Source organism: Xyrauchen texanus, chromosome 2, assembly GCF_025860055.1.
Source record: "Xyrauchen texanus isolate HMW12.3.18 chromosome 2, RBS_HiC_50CHRs, whole genome shotgun sequence".
Lineage (NCBI taxonomy): Eukaryota > Metazoa > Chordata > Actinopteri > Cypriniformes > Catostomidae > Xyrauchen > Xyrauchen texanus.
In genome coordinates, this window is record NC_068277.1 from 14,164,992 (window position 1) to 14,182,291 (window position 17,300).

General features: G+C 37.9%; 1 protein-coding gene across 1 annotated transcript in view; it reads right to left on the bottom strand.

Annotated features, from left to right (window-relative positions):
- The window catches only part of LOC127658428 (ADAMTS-like protein 3), a 233,453-nt gene that overhangs the window by 46,446 nt on the left and 169,707 nt on the right, over positions 1–17,300 (bottom strand). The window contains exons 15-19 of the mRNA XM_052147719.1: positions 13,963–14,047; positions 8,878–9,161; positions 8,491–8,620; positions 6,078–6,282; positions 3,683–3,865 (exon numbers count right to left, since the gene is read on the bottom strand). Of these exons, the coding sequence (XP_052003679.1) occupies positions 3,683–3,865; positions 6,078–6,282; positions 8,491–8,620; positions 8,878–9,161; positions 13,963–14,047 (887 nt within the window). The remainder of the gene's footprint in view (positions 1–3,682; positions 3,866–6,077; positions 6,283–8,490; positions 8,621–8,877; positions 9,162–13,962; positions 14,048–17,300) is intronic.

Genomic DNA, 17,300 nt, shown 5'->3' on the forward strand with positions numbered 1-17,300 from the left:
ATGCTCTATATTGCTAAACATTAACTATAACAAACTATAAAACATTATAGTTTCCATTATGATTTTATATTAAATATAAGCACAAACAAACAAATACATAATTAAAAGTAAGGCATGTGTCAATTAAGCACTTTTATTTTCTAATTAAATGAGAAAAAAAGAAAGAATGCTTTTACATCAATTGTTAGCTGAATACATTAATAAATGATTGTGATTATATAATTCCAAATGAATCACTCCATTAATCACTCTCATTTATACAATATTATATATACATATTTACATTAATAAATACATCAAAAAATGCATAACATGAAAGAGTCAATAAATGCATATGCAAATGAATTAGTAGACCCACATTATATCCAAATATTATGGCTGGGACAGAAACATGTACATTATGTTATCTTTTATAGAGAGAGCATTTTTCATCCATACTGACAATCAATCATTCAAGGAAGTGCAAAGTCCTATGGAAACACAAAATAGATGCAATGAAAGCTATATTTCGCTAAAATATCTGCCAATCCTCTATGATGTCTTCACCATCCATCATTGTGTATTTTGGTGTAACTGAGTGGCTGCCCCTCTCTGCAGATAATGAGGTTGTGGGGTCCAACAGCATCTGTCTGAGTAGAAATGAAAAAATAAGGTTCAGAGTCAGTCTTTCAATATATGTGGAAAATATGAAAATGTGAAAAGAAAAGAGAAATAAATTGTGAAAGGTTTTTGTTTTATTTATTTAGTGACTGGGCAAAATGTTAATGCATAACCCCAAGTAAATAATTGAAATATTCCCAAATTCTATATGGATCACAAATTCAGTCAAACACTCAGTGCTTAGTGGAGAAGCAGAGAGAAGTATCCTCACCGAACACAGCTGGAAGACATAGTTTAGCTGCTTTTTAACAGTAAACCTATGAAACAGTAAACCTATGATACATAAACCTATGATATTAAAAGGAAAGAGAGATAAAAAGGACTACTTAAAACTCACGTCATCTGATAGCTTTAAGGCAGGAACAGCATACTGTTATCAGAGAAGAGAACTCATACCACCAGTGGGATGGATACCTGAAATCACAATAAAAATCCAAAATGATCTCCTTTTTTCAGCATATAATGTCAGTATTTTAAACAAAATGACAGCTCACCTCTTGAGTTGGTCACACTTGCATGTTCTGGTAGAGATCTATAAAATAAAAAAGACAATCTCATGGCTAGGAAACCACCAGTTACAGAAAGATTGAATTTGTTAAGGTTAAAAATGAAAGCGGCTAATTCGGACTTCCTCAGCATTTTTGCAAAAACGTACCCATGCGCTGTGCTGCCTTAATCAAGCATTGACAAAACCATCTGTTGTCTGATAACAGGCATAGTTGAATTAATTCTGTGATTATTAATTAGAGGTTATAAGCACTAAAGTTGGTCCCTCAGTCTTATGCCCTGCAGAGAAAGTAAAAACAAATGTCATGAGCTCTTGGATCTCTCTTCATGAATTCTATGTGGCTACATTACTAAATCTAAAGGTTAAGAAGCTCAAGAGGATTAAGAGTAAAATAATTGATAATTATTGAATGCGTAGAGGATAATGTTGCAACGAGAAAAATTATTTTGCACAATTAGCCATTTGAATGTTTAAAATAGTAACAGTATGGGGAAAATTTCACCATACAGTTTACTGTATATTTGTCTGTATACTACAATTTTTATGACATTAATGAGCTGGGAAAATGTGATCTCCCCAACATGAACAGTTACAGACATAGCGGTTACAAAAGTGTTAAAAATATTCAAATTTGGCCAACCTCTTGCTCCCAAAAAGCACACGAACTGTAATCTTGAAATTCGCCACGGTTTCAGTTTCAGAAACATTGAGTGAATTGAAAGAAAAATAAGCAAATGCTCACTCCCATTTAACTGCACTAATGGGGTTTGTCATCCCTGATAACTTTCATGCTAAAACTACTAATGGTTAAATATTTAAAATATATAAAGCTTACCTGTGGAGAATGTTGACAGTCTGTGAAATTGGTTGGTAGGGTTGCCATGAAGCCAGTGCTGCAAGTGAACCAATGACGTAGTGGCTTTGAAAGAATTTATTGACAGTTACATTCAAAATCCAAAAGGGGGAATAAAGAACCCCAAATGCCCAATGCAAAGAACCATTTCAGCACAAATGGTTCTTCAGGAAGATATGGTTCTAAATAGAACTATTAAGGTCAGTAAAGAACCTTTGAAGAACCATCTTTTCATGTTGACTTTCCTGAAAACACTAGAAAGTTAAGCCCAAAGGCCAAATCCGCCCCCCAAGAACTTATTAGTGAATCTCAAATACAAAGCAGGATTTTTTTGAGAATCCATTTGCCTTTTCTGTGACTACACTGCAAGTTAGTTATGTAACGCAACAGTGAACAATATATCCCCATTTCTACACTGAGATAAATAGCTAACCAAGTCACTCCCATTATAATGTCATGAAGTTGTCAAATATGTCAAAAACTTGATATGAAGTTTTTATTTGTGTTTGTTCTATAAGGTAACAGCGAGAGAAAACTTCCTGTCGACTAATGTTTCCTGGTGTATTTCTGAGTCAAATGTTTAGTCTGGTTGCCTATACAGGAAGATATATTCAGAAAACTGTGAATGTGAAAATAAAGTGTAAGCACTTTATAAGATGGTTCATATTTGGAGTGTTCACATCAGTGTCAATTGTTTTAGCTTCTGCTAATATATAATAGAAATGATTAGTTTAATGTATATAAAAATAACCTATATTAATTCTATATTACTATTTGTGCATTTCAATATTATAGTGAATACAATTTTAAAATATCAAGCATCGCTATTGCAATCTGCTTTTTTCTACATGAATATGTGCCTAGAAGAGAGTGGACGCACAGACAGATACATGTACTGTAAGTTTTAGGAGAAAAAAGATCTCTTAACACGTCATTTTGCGACCTGCCTGGATACTGTGCTTTTCTGGGAGCCTCATCAGATTGGTTGGGCTTGCAAATGGACAGGTTTTTGCAACAAATTACTAGTAATTAAAAAAAAGTGCTGTACGTCATTGACAGTCTGTGAAATATAATAGAACCACTGCCCGACAAGTACAGAGTGTTCAGTGGCTGATTTAACCCCATGATTTCAGTGAAATCTGACATAACACATGTATTTTCTCAATCACTCTCAGATATAAGCCCATTATGTTGCAAAAACACTTTTCAGCTTAAAGAAATGTCACTGTTCGAGTAGTTTGAGCAGCTTTTGGTAGCAACATTGCAGACACCAAAACCAATAGTCTGCGCTTCCCCACTTTTGAAAAGCACCAGCCACCACTGGTTCACATACACCAAAATTATTTTAAAAACGCTCAGAAACCTCTAAAATTAACTAAGTGTCACCAGAGGCTAACATAAAATAAAAGCAGTTCATGAATATTCACGAGTTTTTATTCTCACTTGCATCATTCCTGCTGAAAAGACCAGCATAACCACATGCAATCTCAATGCTGGTCTAAGCTCGTTGTGCTTAGTGCTGGTTTGGGGCTGTTTAACTGGTGGACTGGTGTCATGTACTAAGTAAACATTGACTCACATATTAGTCAACAATGTTTGCGAATAACTAGTTGACTACAAAAAAATTGTAGTTGTGCACATCCCAAAAGGCAGAAACTCACCATGGACCACTCTCCCCCTTCCAGACGAGGCAGCAGGCAGTCAGAGTTGGTGCATGTCCTGTGGGCTGCAGGTTTTATTCCAGCACACTCCTCATCTCTCAACTTGCGGTAGCTTCCAGTAGCCAGTCTCTGTTTACAGTAAACTTTACGCCACTGAGTACCTCTGCCGCATGAATGAGAGCACTGACCAAGAAAAAAAAGCACCGAAATGAAAACAAAAAGAACAACATCAATCTTTCCTAGACATGCCACAACCACGTAGAGTACAGCATTTGGGTAAATATAAACATACAACCCTTGATGTGCAGATGTATTTTTTACTATTGTTTACAGTAGAAAAGCCAAAAGTCAATAATTTTTATTTTTACTTTTACAAGTCAGCTATAAAATAACATAACGTTCCATTGCATTCCACAAAAAAAATATGATCAAAAACACATGCTAAATGAGAATAACATGTCCACCAAAGTGTTTATGTTGATCACTATGGGCAGTTTGTACTGAAACATGGATAATATACGAAGCAAGTTGAGCTAATGCTAGCAGTTCACAAGTATATGCTCAGGATAGTATACGTAGCTCAGAACACTTAATAAAAGGTGCTGTGGGTGATGTAAGCCATTCTGAAACTTCTGCCGGACTTAGCTATGGATTTCGATTTTATTTCCAAACCCGACCTCCAAAGATAGAGAGTTTGTACTGTTGAGACCGGTTGTCAAAAGCAACAGTAGCAAAAAAGCGGCTTCAATTGACAACTATTTTGAATTTGAATATGGGGTTAAACCTGAATTAAATGCTTCAACTATTATGCGCAAAATGATTGACAGGCCCGGGGCCTCATTTTTGTTTGCTGTTTACACAGTCTAGTACTGTCACAGAGACCGGTGATATCTCAGGAAACTTATTTCAGTGATATCTTTGAGGGAGTTGAACATTTTCTGCATGCCATTTCATAAAAAATATCATTTACAGCACCTTTAAGTTCTCTTTTTTGTTCAAGTATTAACTTTGATACTTTCGAATATTTCTCCAAAAATTTCTTAGCAGAAATAAAAATAACTGAGATAATAGTTACATAACAGTAAGAGTAGAGAGCTGCAAAATTAATATGGAAACCATAGCTCAGATAATTTGGTCTTTTGATGAGAGGTTTGAGATTAGATCTCTTCTGAAACTCTAGGATAGTTTTCTCAGGAGACAAATCTGAGAAGCAGGAAACTTCATCAAAAGTCTCCATTTGCTTTCTATTTAATCTCACTAAATGTAATATGCGCACACACACACACCACACACACACACACACACACACACACACACAGTTGTGTTTCCATGTTTTATGGGGACTTTCCATAGACATAATGGTTTTTATACTGTACAAACTTTATATTCTATCCCCTAAATCTAACCCTACCCCTAAACCTAACCCTCACAGAAAACTTTCTGCATTTTTACATTTTCAAAAAACATAATTTAGTATGATTTATAAGCTGTTTTCCTTATGGGGACCGACAAAATGTCCCCACAAGGTCAAAAATTTCGGGTTTTACTATCCTTATGGGGACATTTGGTCCCCACAAAGTGATAAATACACGCTCACCACACACACACACACACACACACACACACACACACACACACACACACACACACACACACACACGGGTTTCCATGTTTTATGGGGACTTTCCATAGACATAATATTTTTTATACTGTACAAACTTTATATTCTATCCCCTAACCCTACCCCTAAACCTAACCATCACAGAAAACCTTTTGCATTTTCAAAAAACATGATTTAGTATGATTTATAAGCTGTTTTCCTCATGGGGACTGACAAAATGACCCCGCAACGTCAAAAATTTCGGGTTTTACTATCCTTATGGGGACATATTGGTCCCCACAAAGTGATAAATACACACACACACACACACACACACATACACACGCGTTGGTGCAGTTATCCTTATGTGGACTCTCCATAAACATAATTATTTTTATACTGTACGAACTATAGATTATATCCCCTAACCATACCCCTTAACCTAACCCTTACAAAAAACTTTCAGCATTTTTATAACATTAGTCTTAGTAAAACATGCTCTGCCTCTGAAGCACCATTCCTTTAGCGGCTCATGTCGCCAAGCCCTCTTACTTTTTCAACCTATCGCCTCCAGACAAATGCTTCTATTCTGGTATATAACGTCCACTTTTCATGATCCAATCAATGTTGATGAATAAAGTCCCACTGTGCATATTTTTACACTGAATGTCCTGTCACTTCAAATTATGTAAGTACAATGGGTTGCTGTCTTGGAGAAACAATTGAGAAATAACAGACATCTAATGTGATCTTTTCACAGTTATCACTAACTGAACTCATGGGGGGGTCACTAACCTGTTGCCATTCCTCAGCCTCCCAGGATGGGAGACACATCACCTGGTTGCAGGCCTGCAATTCTGGAGGTTTGGTATCCACACAGTCTTTGCTGGATGCTTGTTCAGTGTGGTTTCCTTTGACAGCTCTCACACAGAAAACACTGCGTGTCTGTAGTCCCACACCGCATGACACGGAACATGGGTTCCAGGCGCTCACTTCCCACCTAAACAAAACACACACATAAGTAGGTAGCTCTTATAACTGCCAAACTCTACAGATACACATCAACACGACAGTCTTAGTGAAACGTCTAGCTAATAATAATAATTATGTCATAATGTATTATCGTAATCATAATAATGGCCTGCAGACATGGATCTACACATGCAAACATAATAATTGGGTGGTAAAACAGTTAAAACTATCAATAGAAAAGGCAAAAACAGGGTACTGACTCTTTCACCAGGGCGTTTATTTGTTGGGCTGAACTGCTCTAAAGATGCTACGTTCAGCTGATTATCTACTACTTTAACTGATGTGCCCTTCAATACTCGCATACACAGAGAGCTGGTTTGTAGTAATATAGGATACAATGGAACATTTCTGTGAGTACTGTTACTGCATTACCAGTAGTCTAAAACAATGCACAAATAGCAGAGCAAGTAATTATATTTTGAAGAAAGTTTTCATAATGTGCACCAATACATTGTTCAGAATTAAACCAGGAATATGTTTAAAAAGGAAGTAAATAGGGTCAATTTAGATTTCAAGTTGACTTTAATACACAAAGCCAAAATTCTGTGTTGAGTAACACTGTGTTTAGGAAATGTTATCAATTATAGCATGTGGTTGAAGCATAATACGTAATATGTTTATAATTTAGCAGGATATTTTTGTGGTACACATTTTGTACGGTAATGCAAATCATGATGTGAAATTTCCTTGGTCTTTGAACTTTATGATCCCTGGCATTCCCTGACAATTGTGGATTAGAAAGAAAGACTGGAGATAATATGGCTACAATGTTTTGCATTTCGAATTATAAATAATAGTACCCATACACTCCGAGATAATAATCAAGATTTTTCCAGGAACATATGAACTATTGCAATATTACATAAAACCCACACATGAAAGCTAACAGCGCAAAGAAAATTATTTACTCCATAATGCCAGCTGTCCTGCTTTTGCTGGCAAATGGTCAGTTAACAGAAAAGCACATTATTTTCATCACATGTCCTTATTTTCAGAGCAGCCTGACAAGCTATTTTGATTTAATCTGAATTAGGTTCTTGAAAATAATCTATTATTATAATACATTTTTCTTGCACGCAACGTCTTTCCTTGACAAACATTGGGTGTTGAAAGACTTTTTAAGGATTGTTTGCAAAAGCAAACATAATGTGATAAACATTGTCCTAGCAATCATCCAGAACACCATAGTAACTGCAGAGTAACATCTTAAACAATATTCATAACCTCTTATCAACCACAAACCAACATCCTGGCAACCACCCACAACACCCTAGCATCGTGGCAGCAAGTTTTGCATGTGCAAGGTACCACTCACATAATTTTCAGAATATAAAAAAAATCTAGTATGTATATTAATGTCAGTGCTAATCAATCAATTCTTGCACCAAATGTTTCTCACTGTTCAGCCAATACAACCTTGCCCTTTCTATAAAACAGCTGTATGCATTTCATTGGAACACACAGAACATAAACCATAATTGTGCTATAAACAGGCTACAATTGTATTTTTATAACACTTCCAAATGAATAAATAACTGCAATTATATAATTGATGACACTATCTATAAAAATTCCCAATGAGGAAATGTATTACTACAATTTCAATGGTGTAAAGAGCTGCCATATGGCAACATACCTACTTTTCCATTGCAGTACACAGTTGCCATATGGCAACATAACAATTTTGTCCATTTTCCCCAAAAAAACAAAAACAAAAAAGAAAAAGTTGCTCTGACAGCTAAATCAATTTAACTTAGAAAAGATGCAGTAAAAATAAAAGAAAAAAGAAACATCTAGATGTGTTTACAATGTGTTTAATCAGCATGTGTCTCCCCTCTATGGGTGACTGCTGGAAAAGAAATGTGAAGAGTAAATCAGATGTCAAGTGGCTTAAAAACAGCATATTATTGGCTTCTTTAAAGACTGCTTTTTTTTATTCCAACAACACAATATGCAGTTTTCTACAATACAGTTGTGTTTTTTTGAATAGCGAGAAAGTGTTTGAAAAGGGCATGTTGCCATATGGATATGTAAACGTACCACAGAGGGTGAAAAATATCTTTGAATTTATGTAATCTACTGTGAGAAACAAACACGTGTAGATAATTTTTCAGCAGGGAGGATGAATGTTTTTTTTTCATCTGTTTTTCCAGATCTACAGCCATTTGGACCTTACCTTGCAGGACATGGCTGAGGGTTACATATGCGTAGCAAGGAGAGGGATGCTTTGGAGCCATTGCAGAGCGTGTCATCAACAATTTCCTTTTTCGATGTACTCACACACCTGACAACGGCCATCTGCTTGCCTGAAAGAAAAAGAGTCTGTGAGGAGCAACGGTTTTGGCAGAGTAGTATTTCAAATATACTTTTTTCAGTCCAGCCTGATCACAATCTGCTCTCTTAGAAAATTAAGATTTCATGGCAATTTAATTTTATCTGAAAAGCTGGACATGTAAAAATTAAAGGCTTTTAGCTGTATGAAATCATTATGTGGATAAAAGCTGTTTGGTCAGTAAAAACAAAACAGTTGTTGTTTTCTTGAATGGGTTTTGTGGAGACTCACCAACAGCACAGGATGCAGAGCAAGGAGAGAGGCCCATAAATTCCCAAACATAGCCGTGCTGCTCAGGGATCTCTTGGGTCCCCAGTGGCCACCACGGTGAGTCTGGAGAACAGGGGCCCAAATCACAGGCCCTTTGCAAGGGAGGCTTGTCCTCTTTACATTCTTCATCAGGTAGTTCGACTTCAGTTTGAGTAAAAGATAGCAGCACTTTACATTTCACCTGACGCCTTTGAATTCCCAGACCACAGGATACACTGCAGGCTGACCACGGACCTGGAATTAACCTACACACACACACACACACACACACACAAATGTTTCATCTGTTGAATATTACACCAAAGAAAAAAAAGTTTGTTTTCATAAAATAATTTTCATCTTGCCCTACATTATCTTCTTGTTGAATATCCTGTTTTATTTGGAAAAATGCCAGATTACGGAATTAAAATGTGTTTCGGATGCAATTTCTCATTGATCTTAAAGATATTGCATGTTTAAAGATATTACACAGATGAGCCAAAAAAGTGTGACCATATTCCTAATATGCTGTTGGTCCTCTGCATGCCACCAAAACAGCGCTGACCAGCCGAGGCATGGACTCCTGTTGTATGGCACCAAGAGATTAGCAGCATAACCTTTAAGTTGCAAGGTGGAGCCGTCATGGATCAGACTTGTTGGTCCAGCACATCCCATAGATGCACAATCGGATTGTGATCTGGGGAATTTTGAGGCCAGGGCAACACCTTGAACTATTCATCATGTTCCTCAAACCATTCTCGAACAATGTGTTCAGTGTGGCAGGGCGCATTATCCTGCCTTTAAGAGGCCACTGCCATCAGTGAATACCATTGCCATGAAGGGGTGCACCTGGTCTGCAACTATGTTTAGGTAGGTGGCACATGTCAAATTGATGTTCACATGAATGGCCGGACCCAGGGTTTCCCAGCAGAACATTGACCAGAGCATCAAATACCCTCCACCGTCTAGTCATTTTCCCACTGGTGCCATTACTTCCCCAGGTAAATGGCACACACGTACATGGTCATCCACATGATGTAAAAGAAAACAGAACTCATTGACCAGGAGACTTTCTTCCACTGCTCCAAGGTCAGGTTGTGCCCATTGTAGGTGCTTTTGATGGTGGACCTGGGCACTGTGTGCTGTGACACATTCCTCCCATAACCATCATTAACATTTTCTGTGACTTGTACCACAATAGACCTTCTGATTGTTCAGACCAGATGGGATAGCCTTTGTTGCCCAGACCACTGTTGGTAGGTACTCACTACTGCTGACCAGGAGCACCCCAAAAGCCTTGCCGTTTCAGAGATGCTCTGACCCAGTCATCTGGTTTTCATACAAGCCCATTTCTCCTGCATGCAACATGTTGATTGCAGGAACAGATTGTTCGCTTATCATCTTATCTACCCAGACATTGACCTGTGGCCTTGTTAGGAGATGATCAATGTTATTCGTTTCACCTGTGAGTGGTCATAATGTTTTGGCTAATCACTAACCCTAACGCATTCACATGTAATTTTCCAAGAGCAAATATGTAAATCTGTGCAAAAGACATAAATTATGTATTACTTGTTTAACTTCAAACAAGGTTGCATTGCAATTAAGTATATTCAGGAAATAATGAAAGTAATTTATTAAAAGGGCTTTAAACTCTTTTATTTAACTATTTTTCTGAATTTTTATCATAATGTTGTGTAGTTAGAATATAGCCAACTAAAATGTAACCACTGGGTCTGATCATTTCTATTTCGATAAAACCAAAAATGTAAATAAAAACTAAATTGATCTTAAAATAATACTGGGTTATAGTGATAAATATAGCATTAATAAGCCAATAAACGTGATCATAAAAATAGATGTGACAAGGTCTCCTAATGAACCACAGAATGATTTTGCCATATTTCGGGTGAGTGAAAATTTTTTAAATTCATAGCTTGTGTGATCCATGCCTAATTGGATTTAGAGTAGCAAGACAGATAGAAGAGAGAGAAAAAAAAACTATAGATATTGAAAGAGTGACACGCTCTTTCACTTTGTGGTTTCCGGTACTTGCTTACTTCTTCTTGCATGCAACACTATTGCACCACAAATCTGTAAAAGCATTTAACTATTGTGGAATTGTGCTGGCCCAGAGAGGGTGTCAATGCTCACCTCACACCGCCCACTGTCTAAACACTTTCCAGGCTTAAGGGATTAAAGTTTATGAGATATGTAATTCCCCATAAGCCCCAAACATGTCATGTTTGGAATAATGTAGGGGTGTCATTCAGTGAATATTATGATGTCAGAACACCTCATGTGATTGAGAAAACAGGTTTGCTTTTTTTTAGGGCTGATTATAGTTAGTCAATGCATATGTTTGGCACCTCTTTGTTGAGGTGGTGTTTTAAACTTTAAACTTAAAAGACCAAAAACATACTATTGTCTACTATAGCGCCCCTTGTGTCAATGGTTACAGTGCAACAAAAGTGCATGTGTTGCCTTTGGAAATGCATTCTGACCCATGAAATTGGGCTTGTTTGCTAGAATCTGCCCATAGCGCAAGATACTAAAAATCCAATAAAACACTATGCAATGGCCTAAGACGTGTCTGGCACACATGTATATAAACACCAACAATTAAACATTTTCAAAGGAACCCAAAAATGCTTCCCATGTAAGCAGCCTCTAAGTATGTTTCCCTATGGACACTTGTTTGAGCATACATGGGTGTGTATATCAGTGAACAGTGCTCAGGGCAGGAGGTGAATAGTTCTCTATATAGTAGGATTAGAGTTTAGGAAGAAGACAGGTCTGAGTTGAACTTTTTCTTATTGTGTCTCCTCAACTTTTATCAAAGCAGGGATAAGACCTGGCGTGAGACTCGGTAAGTATATCCAACCCACAGAATCCACCCACCCAAATCACAGAGGCAAGCATCCAGCTGTGAATTCCACAGCAAAGTGGACTGGGGTCACTTTGTGATAGGGTCTAATACCTGGCCATGTTGCACGCCACCTTAGATCACCCTAAAATTAGTGACCTGAGCAATGGAGCAGAACACAAAGGAAGTGCTCCTATCAAGCAGGGCTCAAGTGTGTAATTCAAGAAGGGTTTTCACAGACAAACAGTAGATCTTAGCCCTCCCAAAACACATACATATGAAGAGTGGTTCTTGAACAGCTCCTCTGTTAACTCTTTCTCCCCTCATTCTTCTCTTTTATGAGTCTTTGTGATAGATGCTTTTGGGAGACCGCAGGGACAATAGGCTATCTGGATGCTGGCAGCCGCAGTTAGCGGTTTTCAGTGGGGGAGGCAGGTGTCCATAGAGCTCCGCTGCCAGTGATTAACAGGGGTATCATTTCAGAGATTTTGTTCTGACAAAATAGACACATTGAGGTCAGAATGCAGGCATGCTCAACTCTGACCATTTTCTTATGAAGCTTATGAAGCCTGCTTCTTAGGTTCTGCTTGAATAGAGCTGAGTACAACTTATTTTTTTGAGCTGTTGTGTAAAACAAAGCTTCAAGGGTGAGGTCACCAGCAATCCCCCAGGTGTAGGTGAAAGGATTGTAATCTACAGGTTGAGTACATGTCAGAAACAAAATAAATATTACTGTATTGAATAGCAATGTACAGAACATGGCGTGCTGGTCTGAACATCGTGTGATCCCGCTTCCACATGCGTGGACCTTGTATTTTGGCTTCGCTATATACAACAGATTATTTTCATTAATTTAAACCAACTGAATACTGTTCACAAGACTCTAGACTGTCATTTAAGAGTCAAGCTTCTGCTGCACCGATTCAGGTGACACAACAGCATGGCGTTGAAGTTTTTTCATTGAGACCTGTTTGGGTGTAAAGAGTAGAATCTCTAGTTTTGCTTAATATGCCGCTTTAAAATAAATATTCATTTTTTGTGCATTAGCACGCTGCTAAACATGATGTCCACATATATGGATTTTGGGACATTATTCCCTCCAAAAATGTTTATCTTTATTTTGAATAGCTTTCAACATCAAGACATCTGTGGGTCATTTCACTTCATTTTAATATAATTTACTTTATATTTTATTTTGCTACCACTGTACAATATGGTTATATCCATTGACATTAGTAATTCCATTGCTATATTCACTGTGCATTTTCACATTGAGGATCAATGGGGATGAACCAAAAGCTAAGATATTGAGGCTTTACTGTATATGGATTAGCTTATAATAATACGTTATTATGAACATAAGGTGCATTTCGAACTATTCTGAGACCATTGCAGACATACAGCACACTAGAGGTTAAGTCATTCACTAAATAGGGAGGGTGCAAGGGAGCATCCTATAGATCTCTATGCAGCTATGAACATTCACTCCTAAAATCCGACCAAAGGTTCAGGCAGATAATGTTTGGACCACTCAACATATTTGGCAGACAAGGGACAATGTTAATCAGTACATAGATTCAGAATTCATAATTAAAAATTTTTATTTTAACATGGTTGGCAGTGAATGGATGCTGCTAGCCATTCATTTGAATCAGAATTAATTATGCTAATTTCTGATGTAATGTCTGTAACGTCTCAAAAACAAGAATAACCAACATTCCTTGAAACATAATAAACAATTTAATGAACAAATTCTGACTTTCTATAGCTTGGTATCATTTAACATTTCACAATGTCATCCTGCTGTCCACATATGTGGACATACGTTTTTAGGAAACCTATTTGCTCTAGTTTTTTTTTCTTGCTTTTTATTAGCTGCTACTAGTTACAAATCAAAAAGGGAAATGGAAAATGCACATAGCAGTCACGCTCGGGTCTCAGGAGGTTAAAATACCTGGGATTCATGATTCAGTTTTTATATGTTTATTCAGTCACTTATTGCTAACTGAACACGGATGGTGAAGCCAATACAGCATTCTGGGAATCATTCTTTATTGGATAAACTCACACAAAGATTTTAGATGGGTTTGGTGAATTTGCTGAGTCATATGACTTTCTAAAAATAATTAGAAGTGAGTGAAAGGCAGCAATAGAGCTGTAGTGTGGCTGCATAGTGTGAAAATAATTTAAAAATGTCTCACGTTGGGTCTTCCAAGGCCAATTTGGTTTCTTCCAACTCTTGAGCCTGTTTCAACCAAGGGAGTTTGGCTTCGACAGGTTGTTTCTCTGAGAAAGCAACAAACAAAAACACACAATATTAACAAATATTAACCATTTAGATATGTTAAATGAACTAGTAGGCTTTAGGAATGGGCACAAGAACAGCAATGTTCAAACTTGCCAAAATGGGCATAATTTTAAATTTTGTTTTTGGTTATTGTGTCTTTTTAGGCAGTAACTTCTGGCCTGATTCATCAGTCAGTTTTTTGCATTAGCATTGTTCATGGTGATCATTTACTCACCCTCAAATTGTTCCAAACCCATATGAGTTTCTTCCATGGAACATAATGACAGTCATTTGGGTTTAGAACAATTTGAGAGTGAGTAAATAATGACAACATTTTCATTTTTGGGCAGTGCTTGGTAGATTACCTCTGAAATGTAATTTCGGTACTGATTACAAATTACATGGCAAAAACTTTAATCACTAACGCTGACGAGGTGGAGGGCGGGCTAGGGGTGAGTCCGAATGCCAAGCCCCCAATCGGGCTAATCATCCAAGGAGAGGGATAAGGCCAAGCCGGATGCGGCAGTTCAGGAGAGAGAGAGAGAACCACACGCAGCTGCCATGTGTGCATTTGTGTTTTGTATCTTTTTGTTTACGTTTTCAAAAAAAATATTACTTTGATGCTTCCTCCGGTTCCCACCTCCTCCTTGCCCATTTGAACAGTGTTACATTGGTGCCGAAGCCCGGAAAGGAGGAGGGAGTCCACGCCACACAATGGAGTGGCCACGGTCATCCACCGGGGATGGAGGAATCGCTGCCAGCCACCTGGACGTGGAGGAATGGCCACCGTCCGTGAGGGGAGGAGGGGCTCACTGCCGGCCGCCTGGAGTGATGGAGCTGCTGCCAGGGGTGGAGGGGCTCGCTACCAGCCACCAGAATAAGGAGGGGCATTCCATCCGCCAGGAGTTGAAGAACTCGCTCCGTTATGCAATTTTTTTCTCTCTCTCTCTCTCTCTCTTTCACTGCTCTGCCTTGTCATTTTCCTCTCCTCTTTTCCCTCCCCTTGTGTATGTCATGCCGGGGGTTCCCTGGCCTGAGGCAAAGGAGGGAGGTGTATGATGAGGAGGGGGGCGGGGCGAATCGGGCAAATCAGCCGAGGAGAGGATAAGGCCGAGCTGGATGCGGCAGTTCTGGAGAGAGAGAGCCACATGCAGCTGCCGTGTGTGCGTTTGTGTTTTGTGTCTTTCATTAAAAATATTACTTTGATGCTTCATCCGGTTCCTGCCACCTCCCTTTTCCATTATAAGCCTGTCACAGTAACGTAATCTATTAGATTACATTTTTTAGGTAATCTAATCTGATTACTTTTGATCTACTCATATTATAATGAGTTGAAAACTAATAATTAATTTTACATTTATAAAGTAACATTTTACTATTTTAATTAGTTCATCAAACAAAAATGTTTCATTTGCTGAGAAAACATGTGCTTAAAGGGTCGTTTAAAACTAACATTATGTTATCCAAGATTGACGACAAAGAGAGTATGCTTCTATTTAAAATTTTAAGAATATTGTTTTTATTTTGGAAATTAGATCCTATCTAGATCCTTATAGTTATTCATGAAAAGGTGTGAACTTGTGTCAGATGCTTTTTCTGCCATCCTGAAGCATGGCTAAAATGCATTTGCATGATGCAAAAGCACAAAGTTGCATGTGATCTAGAATCCTGCAACTCTCTGAAATGTTTGTTTGCAACATGTGTTTTTACAAATAAGTGTTAAGAATTATGGATATCTAACCGAGGGCTTGTATGAAATACTTGAAACATTAATGTCTAGCTCAGACAATTCTTTTACTATTTATTACCTCTGGCTGATTGATAATGTGATCAAGAATATAATCATGTAATCCTTAAATGCATTTGCAATCTGCTTATGCACATAAATGTAATGTAATGCATTTAAAATGTAATGTAATCGAATTTCCCCGAGGGAAAGAATGAGATGTTGTGTCCCTCCTGCCACAGCACTAGACCTACCACTGTAAATGGCCGTACCTTATTTTCGGCTCCTCAGTGCAAAATCCTGACTGCCGCTCGCTGCCCTGCTTCCCTTTATACCCGTATGTCCAGGGCGGGGCATACAAATTCTGTCTGCCAACTTGACATTGGCCTTTTCTCAGGTCTAGAGGTAATTTTGGCATCTCAGGAATACCCCTTGTGTCACTTAATTTGACACAACGTCGAGTGAGTGACAGAAGGGGAACTACATTTTCAGATTTTCCTCTCTGTTGGCCCACACAGATAATAGTTTGCTAAATCTGGTCTTACAAAAATGTTAAAAGTTAAAAATGTAATGGAAAGTTTCATAAAAATTCCTGCAAGTGGCTATCTGCAAACTGTAATCTTTGTACTCTTGAGCAAGACATTAAACCTCAGATTACTGGTTGTGTGGATTGTCCTTGTAATAAGTGTACTGTAAAATGCTTAAGATAAAACTGTCACTGAGGGACACTTAAATTTCACCAGAATCTCTTCCTGCTACAAACATCCATAGTACCATCAGGTCATACGTCTTACATGGATGTAAGATGGTTAGAGAGCCATTTCAAGCCTGGCTGCTCCCTCCCGCCCCCAATCTAAACACAGCTAATAAAGCTCAACATAAATCTCCATGTGACAACCAAATATTTATACAAGCAACCATTTATTGATCTAGAATGAGATTATCACAGCTGACTGTGGTATAGCAGTAAAGTCTGCCTGTCTGACATGACTTGCAGCAGAAAATGCTGAGGACTTGGGGTTTGGCTCCTCAGTCAGGGTTTCTGGGGTTTCTGGGTTTCTCTTATGGCAGGCACTTCCACATTTGGCATGCAGGAAGGTCTAGATGAAATAGCATGCAAGGGAGGCGCTGTCATTTCAACCCACTGAGTTTTTACAAGCATGTCAGGCTTGGTTTAAGTGTGGAATTGATTGATTTGAGGAGTATGACTGGTGAAGACAAAAAGCTTACGGATGTTTGCGATTAAAGTTTCTTGAATTTTGGTGCCATATTAGATATTGCACTTAAAGACATTGTTTACCCAAAAAAATTAATTCTGTCTATTTACTATTTCATTCAATACCCATATGACTTTCTTTATACAATTAAAAAAACATCTGAAGGCTTCTTGTGAGGAATAGACATTTCTAAACGAGATTTGAGAGTTGCGGCAGAGGGGAAGATTTTCCATGGATAACAACCAAGGTTTCACTTTTCCCCCTAACATTACTTTTTTCTTCACTAATAGTTAAGGTAAGGTTTGGGTT